This window comes from Macrobrachium nipponense, chromosome 25, assembly GCF_015104395.2.
Source record: "Macrobrachium nipponense isolate FS-2020 chromosome 25, ASM1510439v2, whole genome shotgun sequence".
Taxonomy (NCBI): domain Eukaryota; kingdom Metazoa; phylum Arthropoda; class Malacostraca; order Decapoda; family Palaemonidae; genus Macrobrachium; species Macrobrachium nipponense.
The window spans coordinates 32,824,837-32,839,717 of NC_087214.1; the positions used below are offsets into that span (position 1 = coordinate 32,824,837).

Sequence of the window (14,881 nt, forward strand, 5' to 3'; positions counted from 1 at the left end):
ACTCCTGCTAGGATCCCTTCGTCACCTAAGGATCTTCCGCGCTCGCCTCGACAGACGTCCTAGAAGGTTCGGATGAGGAACCGAACACTTCTGCTGCTGTCTCTTCTTACAAGAAGCTTACAGAGCTACTTTTACAAGTTTTTGGGGATTCCCTTACGCCTACGGCTCCTCTTCTCCTCACTCACTTTTTTCAACGGCGAAGACAGCGAAGAGTTCTTCTTGTGTGAGGATGAAGCCAACTCTTTCTATGAAGAAGGCACTGAGGAGTTTTGGTTCCTGGATGGCTTCCAAAGAAGAAGCGGGGAAAACGATGTTCGCTTTTCCTCCTTCGAAGTTATCAGGCGCGCTGGTTTCTGGTACGAAACAGGAGAGCCCTTAGGATTGGGTCTACCGTCTTCGGCTGATTCGGATTTTTTGGCACTGGTAGATTCGACAAGGAGAACTGCCCTTAACTCTGCTAAGACGACTTGGGCAATGAACGAATTGGATCATTTGCTCAAAGGTATTTTTGTTTAGAGTGCTAGAAGTATTTAACTTCCTTGATTGGTCGTTTGGGAGTCCTAGCCAAGAAAATTGAAGTGCCAGAGTCAATTTCACCAGATGATCTTATATGTGTTTTGTCTTGTATGGACAAGTCAGTAAGAGACGGAGCGAGTGAATCCTCCCTTTATGGGGCCGGCATCGTGAAGAAGAGGTCAGTTTACTGTTCCTTCTTAACGAAGTCGGTCTCCCATGCTCAGAGGTCTTCTTTGCTGTTTGCCTCCTCTGCTACTCAGTTGTTCCCGAAACATCGAGTGCAGGACATTTCGAGGTCACTTTCGGCCAAAAGCCACCAGGACCTTTTTGGTTTGGCACAGTCGGCAAGAAAACCTCGCCCTTCCTTCCCTACCAAGGCTAAGAAGGAAAAGGCAAGTGTTCGAGAACCCTTTCGAGGGGCATCTTCATCAAGACCTCTACGTTTAGAGGTCGTAGACCTTCAAGAAGGGGTGTAAGACTTTCGCCAAGTCTGTTAAAGCCCCCAAATAACTTGCAAGTCCTTCAAACAACGGTGGGCGCCAGACTCTTAGAGTTTGCAGAAGTCTGGGCCCCAAAAAGGGGCGGATCCTTGGACCCTTTCTATTTTGAGGAGAGGTTACCTCATCCCTTTCGTCGAAAGACCTCCCTTGACGACCATCCCAAGGGAACTGACGGCCAGGTACAGAGACCCCATCATGAATCAAGCTCTCCATCTAGCAGTAGATCAGATGCTGGAGAAGGGGGCTATCGAACTAGTGACAGACCATCATTCATCGGGCTTCTACAACCGCCTTTTCCTAGTTCCGAAGTCCTCAGGGGGATGGAGACCGGTGTTGGATGTAAGCGCCCTGAACTTCTTCGTAGAAAAGAAGAAGTTCACGATGGAAACGCCTTCATCAGTGCTGGCAGCGCTTCGTCCAGGGGACTGGATGGTTTCCTTGGATTTTCAGGACGCTTACTTCCACGTACCGATCCATCCTTCCTCGAGGAAGTTTCTCAGATTCATGATGGGGGGGAGGAAAATTTTTCAGTTCAGGGCTCTGTGTTTCGGCCTCTCGACGGCCCCTCAAGTGTTCGACGGGATTTTGAGGAATGTGGCTCAATGGCTTCATTTGAAGGGGTGAGGGATATCCATGTACCTCGACGATTGGCTAATAAGGGCCAATTCAGAAGATCGTTGTTTGAAGGACTTACAAGTAACTTTAGAATTGACGAAGGCTTTGGGACTTCTCGTCAATTTCAAGAAGTCATCACTAATTCCCGAGCAAGAGTGTGTGTATCTCGGGATACAGATGAACTCTCTGAGTTTTCGGGCTTTTCCCTCGCAGAAAGGATAGCCCGAGGATTCGAGAGCCACCTTGAGAGTAACAACCTTCTTAGGGAAAGAAGTATGCACAGTGGGGAGGTGGTGGAGAGTCTTGCTGGGGACCACTCTCCTCTCTGGAGCAATTCGTTTCCCTAGGAAGGTTGCACCTGAGACCGCTCCAATTCTTTCTTCATCGGAATTGGAGTCGTCGTTCTCAGGATTTGACGTTCTCCCTGTCGTTATCCCAGGACATCAAGAAACATCTCTTATGGTGGGACAGATCCCAACCTCTTTGCGAAGGGACTGTCTCTTCAATCACAGACCCCCAACCTGGTGTTGTTCTCCGACGCGTCGGACATGGGGTGGGGTGCAACTCTGGGAACCAACGAAGTGTCAGGTACCTGGGTGGGGGACCAGGTAGCCTGGCACATCAACAGAAAGGAGTTGATGGCTGTGTGGTTGGCTCTGAAGGCTTTCGAGCCCAAAGTCAGAAGATCGGTAGTGCAGGTCAACGCGGACAACACTACAGCTCTGGCATACATCAGGAAACAGGGGGGACGCATTCCTTCTCCCTGTACGAGACAGCAAGAGACCTTCTTCTGTGGGCAGAAGAAAGAGGAATCAAGCTTCTCACCAGGTTCGTGCAGGGAGAAAGGAATGTAAGAGCAGATCTCCTCAGCAGGAAAGATCAGGTCCTTCCCACAGAGTGGACCCTTCATCTGGATGTATGCCAGAGCCTGTGGAAGTTATGGGGCAGGCACACATAGGACCTCTTTGCCACGTCAAAGAACAAGAGGCTGGATCCTTACTGCTCTCCGATATCGGATCCAGAGGCAGTAGCAATAGATGCTCTTCTTCTAGACTGGAACGGACTCGACGTCTACGCGTTTCCCCCCTTCAAGATCCTGGGGCTAACTATCAAGAAGTTCGTAGAGTCCGATTCAACGAGAATGACCTTAATCGCTCCCTTTTGGCCGGCCCAAGAATGGTTCACAGAGGTACTGGAATGGTTGGTGGACCTTCCAAGATCGCTCCCGCTAAGGAGCGATCTTCTCAGACAACCCCACTTCGACAGGTACCACAAAAATCTCCTCGCTCTCAGTCTGACTGGTTTCAGACTGTCCAAAAGTTTGGTCAGAGCGAAAGCTTTCAGCAGCAGCTGCTAAAGCAATCGCAAGAGCGAGGAGACCTTCACCTTGCGTGTATACCAGTTCAAAGTGGGATGTCTTTCAGACGTTGGTGCAAGAGGAAGAACATTTCCTCTTCCAGTACCTCTGTGACCCAAATTGCGGATTTCCTTATTTTCCTCAAAGAAGAATGTCATCTGGTTGTGTCAACTATTAAGGGATACCGCAGTAGTTGGCTGGCGGTATTTCGGCATAGAGGCTTAAATATATCCGATGATAAGGACCTGCATGATCTTATTAGATCATTTGAAACCATTAAGCGTCCTCATGTAGTACCGAACTGGAATCTAGACGTAGTCCTACAATTCCTTGGATCGTCTAGATTCGAACCTCCTGGCTTAGCCTCTTTCAAGGACTTGACGAAGAAGGCTATCTTCCTTTTGGCCCTAGCTACAGCTAAAAGAGTGAGTGAGCTCCAAGCTATTGAGGGCAATGTAGGGTTTAAGGAAGATTCTATGGTATGTTCGTTTCTTCCAAGTTTCCTTGCAAAGAATGAAAACCCATCACGCCCTTGGCCCAGGAGCTTTGAAGTTCGTAGTTTATCTTTTCTAGTAGGGGAAGAGCCTGAAAGAACTCTTTGCCCTATGAGAATTATGAAGTATTTCCTTAAGAGGAAGGAACAACTTAAGGCTAATCAAGATGTACTTTGGTGCTCCGTAAAGGACCCCACTCGGCCCATGTCGAAGAATGCTCTTTCCTTTTTTCTGAGAAGCCTTATTACAGAGGCACATGTTGCCTGTAAGGAAGATCAGTTTAGACTACTGAAAGTGAAAGCTCACGAGGTGAGAGCCATCGCAACTTCGCTTGCATTCAGAAAAAATATGTCTGTGCGGAACTTGATGGAGGCGACTTTTTGGAGATGCCAATCGGTTTTCGCAAACCACTACCTACGTGATGTAAAAATCACATATGATAAATGCTTCGCCTTGGGTCCTTTCGTATCGGCGGATTCGGTGCTGGGGCAGGGAGCTGAAACTTATCCTGTGTAAATTTTTTTATATGTTACCCTATATTTTATATTGTTGTTTTTTGGTTGTCTGAAAGAGGTTGCAGGAGGCACCTCTTTTTGTCGTAATATTAACCCTTTGTATTTTGGTTAGGTGGTCTGGTGGGTTTTGGCTCCTTGCAGAGGTAGTGGTAAGGATCTGTTAGGTAAGCGGACAAGGTCCCTCTAACAGCATCCGACTTGGATTCTACCACAATAGGGGATCACATATCCCAGTGGTAGATCCGAGAGTCTTTCAGCATCAGGTCACGTCCTAGCTGTAGCTCTCAGGCAATGCAGACTCAGAGATAGTATCTATGAGTCTTCATCCTGAAAAGGTGAGAACCAAGGTTTTTATATCCTACAACATTAGTTGTTTCCCGTCTTACCTGTATTATTGAGCTGTCTCTTACCCTCCACCAAGGGTGCCAATCAGCTAAGTATATATCTGTCAGGGAAGTTCATGTACAAAAATGATATTGTTAAACTACAATAAAGTTTTGTACATACTTACCTGGCAGATATATACGATTATGGCCCACCCAGCCTCCCCTCAGGGAGACAGGTGGAAGAGAAAAATCTGACAAGCTTACGGGAGTGGTTCGTACATCCGCCACCCAGCGGCGGGTAAGGTAGACCACCTGACCTACCTGTCGCGTGTGCCGCGAGATTTGAAATTCTGTCGGGAACGTCGGAGACTATAGCTAAGTATATATCTGCCAGGTAAGTATGTACAAAACTTTATTGTAGTTTAACAATATCATATTTACCAAATTGGATATCTGTGTGTGTTTACATAGCTCGTGGTATATAGTTCAGTCTCTGCTCCACACATTCGTTTTCACCTGAGCAATTTATTCAAATTTTTGCTGTTCGGTGATGTGTTACATGTACGCAATTGCTCTGTGAAAGGTGTGATTAGAGGAGCAGAGCTGGTAAGGAAGCTGCAAATAATTGAGGGATTACTTAAATATATAACATCTGAAAAGATTTAACTGGCCTTGGGAAGATGGAAGGTAAAGCCCCCAGTGTCATCTTTGAGTAACAAGCAGTTAATAAAAGAAGCTGGAGAGGCTCTCGAGAATGAAGAGTGAACTGACTGACTGTAGTTGAAAACCTGATAAGACAAGGGATAGGAAGGCAAGACTTCTACAAACTTGATAGATAAAATGGGTGATAGATTATGGATCCTCAGGAGGCATTTGGCTTATTGCTAAGGCAAGCAGTTAACCTCCTACTGCCAATGCAGATGAGTTCGTTCACCGATGTATTTCGCCAAATAGACTAAAGGCCACTAACGAAGAAGATGGATTTGATTTTGTAAACGATTGACTGTAGAATGCTGAGACACGTGGCCAGGGTGCAGTGGAAAGATCATATTGCAAATGAAGTTGTAGAGCAGCTGGAAAATAGGCTTGAGATATCTATGAATGAGCTGGTTTGATTACTTATTGAGAGGTGAGGAGGGGCATTACATGTGTCAGAAAAGTTGAAGGCATGGAAATAGCAGGGGAGGATATCCCAGGACATTATGGAAAAAGGGCTTAATAGAAAACCTCAGCCACACTGGAATTCTGTAGGAAAATCACGAGGCAGATGAGGAGTGAGAACTAATTTTATGGCTAACCCCAAAAAGAGTGGAGTTGGTCGCTGGTTCATACTTTGTAGTTTCTATTTAACCTGCTGTTTAGCTGCCTGTGTTGTCAATAATTTTGATTATGACAATGCTGAATACCTAAATGGGCCTGAAGTGAGCGGTACTTAATTCCATTTCTATGTGTACTGTATCTATATAACCATTTTCTGTTGCAGCTGACCGTATTTGCACCGTTTATGAAATGGCTGTCAAGTCAGAACCCAGCAACGAGGAACTTCTCTCTCACCTCTTCATGGCTTACGTGAGAATCGGCGACTACAAGAATCAGCAGCAGACCGCCATGAAGCTTTATAAGCTCAAACCAAAAAATCCCTATTATTTCTGGGCCGTTATGAGTCACGTAATGCAGGTATGCGGTGTTATACGTATGGCGAAACAGGTTTTCATGTTTGGGGTGGGTTTCTCTTTGTATGGTCAAGAGTTTACTTATACCGATTTTGTTATTACGTCGTGTTGAAAGAGGAAAAGGGTCTTGAAGGCGTGTGGGTTTGTTCCCTGAGGTCATTTTCTCTGTCTAAATTCAGATATCCTTGGTATGTTCCAAGTTAGTGTCAAGGTTAGAGTAACACATAATATCTTTTTAGGAGGCAGAAAGGAAGTTTCCTTTGCAGAATTTTCCTCTCTCATGAAAACCCAAGTTGTTTAGCTTTTGAAACCTCACTCGTGGCACCTCCACTTACAGACACTTTGCCATTTTGAATTTCAGACAAGTAACAGAGTTTAAGTAACGTTAAGTAATGAAGACCCAACATGAAAGCCTGTGTTTGAATGCTTTTCGGACATCTTGCGGCTGACCGTAATTCCTAACCTAAACTAACCTTAACTTTACACTTGACATTCAATTGGAGAGAGTTATTTTCATACAATCAACTTACCTGTCAGATATATACATAGCTAAGACTCCGTCGTCCCCGACAGAAATTCAAATTTCGCGCCACTCGCTACAGGTAGGTCAGGTGATCTACCGGCCTGCCCTGGGTGGCAGGACTAGGAACCATCCCCGTTTTCTATCATATTTTCTCTGTCGCCGGTGGTATCAACATTGTTGTTATTACCTCCTGACTTAGATTCATTTTTCAACATTTGATCAACGTTTTTCGGCTTTTTGGTGACGTATTTGGATCGTGTTTTGGCATTCGCTACTGTGGACTGTGTTTGGAATAACTCTTTTGGATTTTTCTCAGTATGTCTGATTCTAATGTGAGTGTGAGAATAGTGTGAATGTAGGCTGCAGGGTGAGGATACCGAAAGCTTCGGTTGATCCTCACATTGTATGCCGTAAATGTAGGGGGGTTCAGTGTTCTGCTATTAACACTTGTAAGGAATGCGAGGGTTTGAATGCAGAAGAGTGGAAGACTTTGACTTCTTATTTGAAGAAGTTAGAGAGGGATAGAGTTAGACGACTGAAAGGTGTGAGTTCAAGGCCTATTGAGCCTTTCACGGATAATTCTAACCCTACTACTGTAGATTCTCCCTATAGATCTCATTCTCAGAGTGTCTTTTCGGATTCGGCATCGGAAATCGCCAATCTGAAAGCACTGACTGCCTTTCGAACTATTAGAGACGTCAGCAAAAGACTTGAAGTCCAAGATGGCTGACTCGAAAGGTAAGGCTAGTGATAGTGAACATTTTAGTGAAGTGAGTCCTATCAGTGTTGTGGAGGGGGCGTTTGATCGTCCCTGCGGCGCTCCCAGGCCTAGACCTCTTCCAAGCTCCCATGCCCAGAGGAGAAGGAAAGTCGAAAGCCTTAAGGAGGTCGTGGGGAATCCCCAACGGTCAGACGTCCCTTCAGCTAGCTCTGCTTCATGGCAGCCAGCTCAAGGGCGCTATAGGAAAAGCGTCCTTCGCGAGTGTTTCTCGTCCTCTCCCTCTCCCTCACCTAAACGAGGGTGGAAGGAGTCGAACTTATCGAGACCGCTGAAGCGTCATATGAAGCAAGACATTGATTCGAGCCCAAAGCGCTTCTCGGATGACGCCCCGTCTGCTATTAAGAAGGCGAAGGTGGCGTCAGCGTCACCTGACGCTTATGAGGAAGTACCCCATCATGCTTCTTCCCCGAGTGATGACGAGAGGCGTCATGCATTAGACGTGGGAGAAGCGTAAAGAAGAGAATTATGGCGGTTCAGGAACAACTGTCATCTCTTGTGGGAGTTTTAGCGCCCCGTCGGAAGGACGTGACTCTTCCAATTAAGAAGTCTCGTCCTCTCGCACCTGCTCGAGGAGCGGAGGCTGACGAGAGTGTTATAAGACAAGAGAAACGAAAGACGTCTTTTAGAAGTGAAGCGTCATTTCAAGCGGATCTTAGACGTGACGCTCCGTCCAAGATTGTGACGCCAAGTAGGAAGCCCTTAGAGAGCGAAGCGTCTTCCAGACGCGAAGCGTCATCAAGACGTCAACAAGAGACGTCATACATGACGCTCGGAGAGCGGGAAGCGTCATACAAGACGTCTTCTAAAGCGCAAGAGAAGCCGCAGGTTGTGACGCCTTCCAAGTCGATCAAAACGGGGAAAAGGAAAGACTTTCATTCCCTTAGCCCCTCTCCGATCAGGAGTTTGTCTCCTCCAGAAAGTTCTGAAAGGAGAACGGAAACTCAGATTTATCACGAGTTTGAGGAAAACTCGGATGATGATGATCATGGAAGAGAGGGCTTGTCCAACTATAAAGTGTTGACTACCCTACTTCTGGAGGAATACGGAGACGAGTTGACTCCGGCTGCTCCTCCTTCTCCGCGCTCGCTCTTTTCGAGTGCGAAGGCGAAGAAGCCTTCGTCTTTTCTGAAGATGAAGCCCACCATCTCGATGAAGCGGGCTTTACACGCCTTAGACTCCTGGATGAAGTCGAAGAAAGACTTAGTCAGGACAGTATTTTGCATGCCTCCAGCAAGGTTAGCTGGGAAAAGAGGCATATGGTACAAGACGGGGGAGGATATGGGTATCGCTCTCCCTTCTACAACAGAGGCAGATTTTTCGACGTTAGTTGACGCTTCAAGGCGTCCAAGTCTTAATTCTGCTCGTATTACATGGAGTATTTCAGAACTGGATCATCTCCTCAAGGGACTTTTCCATGTATTGGAAGTCTTCAACTTCTTAGATTGGTCCCTTGGGGTGATGTCCAAGAAAGCTTACGATTCACAGGGAATCGAACCTGAAGCCCTGTATGCATTTTGTCTTGCATCGACAAAGCGGTACAGGATGGATCTTTTTAAGTCTCTTCATTATTTGGAGCAGGTCTTTTGAAGAAAAGGACGGTGTATGGCGCCTTCTTAACAAAGGCAGTCTCACATGCTCAGAGGGCAGCTCTACTGTATGCACCTCTGTCTGACTATTTGTTCCCTTCTCAGTTAGTGAAGGACGTGGCTCACTCTTTAACTGAGAAGGCGACTCAAGATCTTCTGAGGCAGTCAGCTAGAAAGAAGAAACCTGCTTTTGTTTCTGACAAGAAAGAACCTAGCACTTCTATGCAGCCCTTTCGAGGTGGTCCGATCTCCAGACCTCCCGCAAGAAGGAAGGCTCCAGAGAAGAGAGGTAGGTCCGCCTTTCGTCCCTTTAAAAAGGGAAAATGAAACATTTCTCCTCCAAGCACCAGTAGGTGCCAAGCTCCTGCGACGCTCCCAGGCCTAGACCTCTTCCAAGCTCACGAGCCCAGAGGAGAAGGAAAGTCGAAAGCCTTAAGGAGGTTGTGGGGAATCCCCAACAGTCAGACGTCCCTTCAGCTAGCTCTGCTTCGTTGCAGGCGGCTCAAGGGCACTATAGAAAAGCGTCCTTCGCGAGTGTTTCTCGTCCTCTCCCTCTCCCTCACCTAAACGAGGGTGGAGGGAATCGAACTTGTCGAAACCGCTGAAGCGTCATAGGACGCCTGACAGGGATTCTAGTCCGGAGCGTTTCTCAGATGACTCTCCGTCTTCTAGCAAGAAAGCGAAGGGGGCGTCAGCGTCACCTGAAGTGTAAGCGGAAGTACCCTTTCCTTTTTCCCCACCGAGTGATGACGAAAGACGTCGTGCACTGGACGTGGGAGAAGCGTCAAGAAAAATCATTCTAGCAGTTCAAGAGCAACTGTCATCTCGAACGCAACGTCGGAAGGACGTGACGCTTCCAATTAAGAAGTCTCGTCCTCTCTTACCTGTTCAACGACAAGCGTCATAAGACGGGAAACGGCTAAACGTCTTACAGAAGCGTTTAGTGCGAGAGTGAGAACAAGTGCTTACGAGAGTTTCGTAACGCCAGAGAGAGGTAAGACGTCTTTTAGACGCGAAGCGTCATTGGAAACGGAGCATAGACATGACGCTCCGTCCAATATTATGACGCCAAGGAGGACGCCTTTGGAGAGCGGAGCGTCTTCCAAGCGCGAAGCGTCATCGAGACGTCAGCAAAAGACGTCATCCATGACGCTTGGCAAATGGGAAGCTTCATGTAAGCATGAAGAGTCTTCTAAAATTCTAGAGAAGCCGAAGCTTATGACGCCTTCCAAGACTATTAGAGCGGGAAAGAGGAAGGATTATCATTCCCTTAGCCCTCCCTGTTTAGGAGTTTGTGTTCCGCAAGAAGAAAATGTTCGGAAAGGAGAGCGGAGACGCTTTTAGATCCCGAGTTAGAGGAAAACTCGGATGACGAATAATAGTGGAGAGAAGGTCTGTCTAACTAGAAGGTGTTGACTACCCTTCTTCTTGAGGAGTACGGGGACGAGTTGACGCTCAACACCACCCCACTTGCCTACATTCGGAAACAGGGAGGGACGCACTCCTCGTTCCTTTACGAGCTCACGAGAGACCTATTACTTTGGACGTATCACAGTAACATCTCCCTGATGACAAGGTTCGTACAGGGAGAAAGGAATGTGAGGGCGGACAGGCTCAGCAGGAGGAACCAGGTCCTTCTTACAGAATGGACTCTACACGAGGAAGTGTGTCTCGATCTCTGGTCTCTGTGGGGAACTCCTCATGTGGAGTTCTTAGCAACATTCATTTCAAATAAGGCTCCCAGTGTTTTGCTCGGTCGTGGAAGATCCCAGAGCACTTATGGTAGATGCCTTCCTGCTAAATTGGTCTCGAGAGACGTTTATGCTTTACCCCCATTCAAAATCCTGGGGTTAGTAATGAAAAAGTTTGTGGCGTCAAAGGAGACGAGGATGAAGTTAATAGCCCCCTTTTGGCCGGCCCAGGAATGGTTCACGGAGGTGGTAGAGTGAATCGTAGACTTTCCAAGATCCCTACCCGGAAGGACGGATCTTCTCATACAACCATCAAACCTCTCCGCTCTCGCTCTGACTGCCTTTCGACTATCGAAAGACTTGTCAGAGCGAGAGGCTTTTCTCGCAAAGTAGCAAGCGCGATCGCGAGAGAACGCAGAACCTCCACTACGAAAGTATACCAGTCGAAGTGGAAGGCATTTAGAAGGAGGTGTAGATCCAAGAAGTTGTCCTCCTCCACTACCTCTATAGCGGAAATTTGCGGATTTCCTGCTATTCCTGAGAGAAAAATCTCATCTAGCCGTATCCACAATAGAGGGATATAGAAGTATGCTCCCGGCTGTATTCAGGAACAGAGGATTAGATCGGGCAGATAATGAAGATCTCCACGATCTCATAAGGTCTTTTGAGACTTCAAAGTCTAAGGAACCAGTACCTCCGAACTGGAACCTAGACGTAGTTCTAAAGTATCTGTCATCGGAAAGATTCGAACCTCCTCATCGGACATCGTTTAGAGACATTACCCGAAAATGCATATTCCTATTATCTTTAGCTACGGCAAAGAGAATTAGTGAATTGCATGCTCTGCAGGATGAAGTAGCATTCAAAGGAGACTCAGCGATTTGCTCGTTTTAAGACCCTGTTTTTAGCGGAAAACGAGAATCCTACGAATCCCTGGCCTAAGTCATTCGAAGTCAAAGGCATGTCGAGTCTCGTAGGCAGAGAAACAGAGAGGTCTCTCTGCCCTGTTAGAGCTCTGAAGTTCTACCTTCAGAGAAAGCATCAAATGGGAGGCTCTAGACAAGGTCTTTGGTGCGCGGTAAAAGACCCCACAAGACTGATGTCCAAGAATGCGCTGGCATTCGTGTAAGAAACGTCATTACAGACACTCATAAGGCCTGTCCTGACGAACAGTTACAAAACTGTTGAAAATAAAAATAAAAAAGCTCATGAAGTGAGAGCTATAGCGACGTCTCTCTCGTTTCATAAGAATATGTCGTTAAAAACATAATAGATACGACATTTTGGAGATGCAACTCAGTATTTGCATCGCATTACTTGAAAGACGTGCGTGTGACATATGAGAAGTGTTTTTCTCTAGGTCCTTTCGTATCGGCGGATACGATTCTGGGTACGGGAGCCGACACCAATCCTTAAAATGTATATACTTTTCTTCTTTTTGGATATGGTCGAGTCTCTTCTAACAATAGAGGACTTAGGCTAGCACGGGCGGCCGTCTATGTTGTTCAGTAAGAGAATTCTTGTCCAATCCAATTAGTTGAGTATAATTTTTTTTTTGAAAATTATGTATGTGTGCGTAGTGGTTTTGAGTTACGATTGTTGTGACGAGTTCGGGGATAACTCTTAACAATCTGTAGTTCTAACATATGGTTAGGATCAGGTGGTCGGGATTGGTTGTGTGCTCCTTCATAAGGTGTATTGTCATATAAGTGGATCAGCACCCATTGACAAAGTCCTTTTAGGCTCTGCCGAGTAAGTGGGGTAAGACCCATCGGCAGACCCACAAGAACTCTTGGCCATAGATCATATATCTCGCTAAAGTTTCTTGAGGTGATGCAGACTACTGGGCAAACACCCACGAAGTCTACCACCTATCAGGTAGGAACCAAGGTTTTATTTATACCTACAACATATGTTGTTTACCTGTCTATTCCATATAGAAGCTGTCTCTTACCCTCCACCGAAGGGTGCCAATCAGCTATGTATATATCTGACAGGTAAGTTGATTGTATGAAAATGATATTGTTATGTTACAATAAAGTTTCATACATACTTACCTGGCAGATATATACAATTAAAGGCCCACCCAGCCTCCCCGCAGGAGACAGGTGGAAGAGAGAAAATATGATAGAAAACGGGGATGGTTCCTAGTCCTGCCACCCAGGGCAGGCCCGTAGATCACCTGACCTACCTTGTTAGCGAGTGGCGCGAAATTTGAATTTCTGTCGGGGACGACGGAGTCTTAGCTATGTATATATCTGCCAGGTAAGTATGTATGAAACTTTATTGTAACATAACAATATCATTTTAAAAATGGCGTCATCTAAAGTGGTATTGAAGCCAAAGGTAAAGCCAATAATGTGTCTTATAAGTACAGAGGTCCATTAAATTGAGGTGTTAGTGTATAGGTATTACCTGTATATGAAATTTGTATAGAGAAGTAGCATTACCATATTGGTTTGTACAACTAGTGTGGATATATTAATATAGATCTGAAATCATCAAGTTTCTTAAAACTCTTCAGTAGTAAAAGGTCATCATCTGAAAGGAGTTAGTTTTGATCTGACCTCCTGGAAGAGATGTACGTACATAATGTGATCTCTTGATATTTCTCCTAAAGGCTCACAAATCTGTTGACCCAAAGGGGAAGAGAATCAGCCTTCTTCTTGCGGAAAGAATGATAGACATGTTTGTCAAAGATGGGAAAATTGATGCGGAAGCTGAGGTGTTAACTTATCTCCATATTTTAGAAACTCAGGTGAGTTATAAAATTCTTGTAGTGTCTCCCGTAGGGGGTTAGCGCTGTGAGTGTACCTTACACACGCCACTGTAGGCATTACCTAAGGTTCCTTGCATCATCTCTTTGGTTCCTGGCTGCAGCCCCTTTCATTCCTTGTACTTTGCCTTCGTTTTTATTCTCTGTCTTCCGTCTGACTTTCCACACACTCCAAACAATTGTTTCAACATTATTTTTTGCACTGAAGGACCTCTTAGGTCACAGTGCTTGCCCTGTAGCCAAAATTGTATACAGGTACACAATTCTTTATCTGAAATCCATGGGGCCAGATATGTTTTGGTTTTTGGGATTTTTTGGATTTCAGAACTTTGGGGTCAGGAGCTTAAATCAAGCATCACTACTGCAGCAAAAGCATTTTTTTACCTTTTTTTCAGGTTTTTTTTATTATAGTTATATATTCATTATAGGTTATTATTTATGTTGAAATACAGTGTTAAATGAATGCGAGTTGATTAACATTGTCTATAATAAAATAAATAAAATAAAATATGGGAAAATTAAGACCACATGTTCACTAACACATTTTCAACAAAAACATTTGGTAAAATGCAAATATATAATATATATATATATATATATATATATATATATAATATATATATATATATATATATATATATATATATATATATATATATATATATATATATATATATATATATATATATATATATATATATATATATTATATATATATATATATTTGAATGTTACCATGATCATGATTATTTGACTGTTGAAGGCAAAAATTACTCAATAATTTGTTTTATATAATTATTTCTTCTTGAATCAAGAATTTAACAATGATTTTAACTAATGTTTATAGTGGTATGAAAAATCGCACACACTGTCGTAATAATCAAATGTATGACTACAACTGATGAAGACATAGTGACATTAAAGAGCATCACGCTGACTGTTTGGATTACATTAGGTAGTTTTCAGTAGTGTATGTATTTTACTGGTTACATGAAGAATAGAATGGATTCGTTCTCATTACTTTGAGTGCAAAAATGTTGGCTCAGAGATTCTTCGACAACAAAAGTAATTTTTTTTTCAGAAGCTATTTACTAATGCTGTGTTGACATAGCTTCAAAGCAGATTAAATTCTTTAATCTCTTAAGGAATGTTAATCCATTTCTGTATACCTGCTTGTTACAACCTTTATAGTCCACATGTCTGACAGTAACTTTTTTTTTCTTTGTTTCTTTCTCAAATATGTGTATATTACCTGTACAACATATTTTTTAAACTTCACACACACACACACACACACACACACACACACACACACACACACAGAGTTATCATCTTCGGATGTTTTTGTTAATCTTGGGATTTTCTAAGGTCAGTATTGGGATTTAGCAAGAAAAATAATTTGAGTAGCAGCACACACCCAAATGACTCCGGTCAGCTGTTACACACGAAACTACCTGTATTCCAACTCCAGTTTAGAGGGTCCCAAATTGATGTTTTAAAAGAAATAAGGTTTGTAAGTTATTCAAAC

General features: G+C 44.4%; 1 protein-coding gene across 2 annotated transcripts in view; it reads left to right on the top strand.

The window, feature by feature from the left end:
• Positions 1-14,881, top strand: part of LOC135199318 (N-alpha-acetyltransferase 25, NatB auxiliary subunit-like) — a 71,019-nt gene that overhangs the window by 13,841 nt on the left and 42,297 nt on the right. For both annotated transcript variants that reach the window (XM_064227230.1, XM_064227231.1), the window contains 2 exons: positions 5,807-6,000; positions 13,198-13,335. In XM_064227230.1, coding sequence (XP_064083300.1) covers positions 5,807-6,000; positions 13,198-13,335 — 332 coding nt within the window. The remainder of the gene's footprint in view (positions 1-5,806; positions 6,001-13,197; positions 13,336-14,881) is intronic.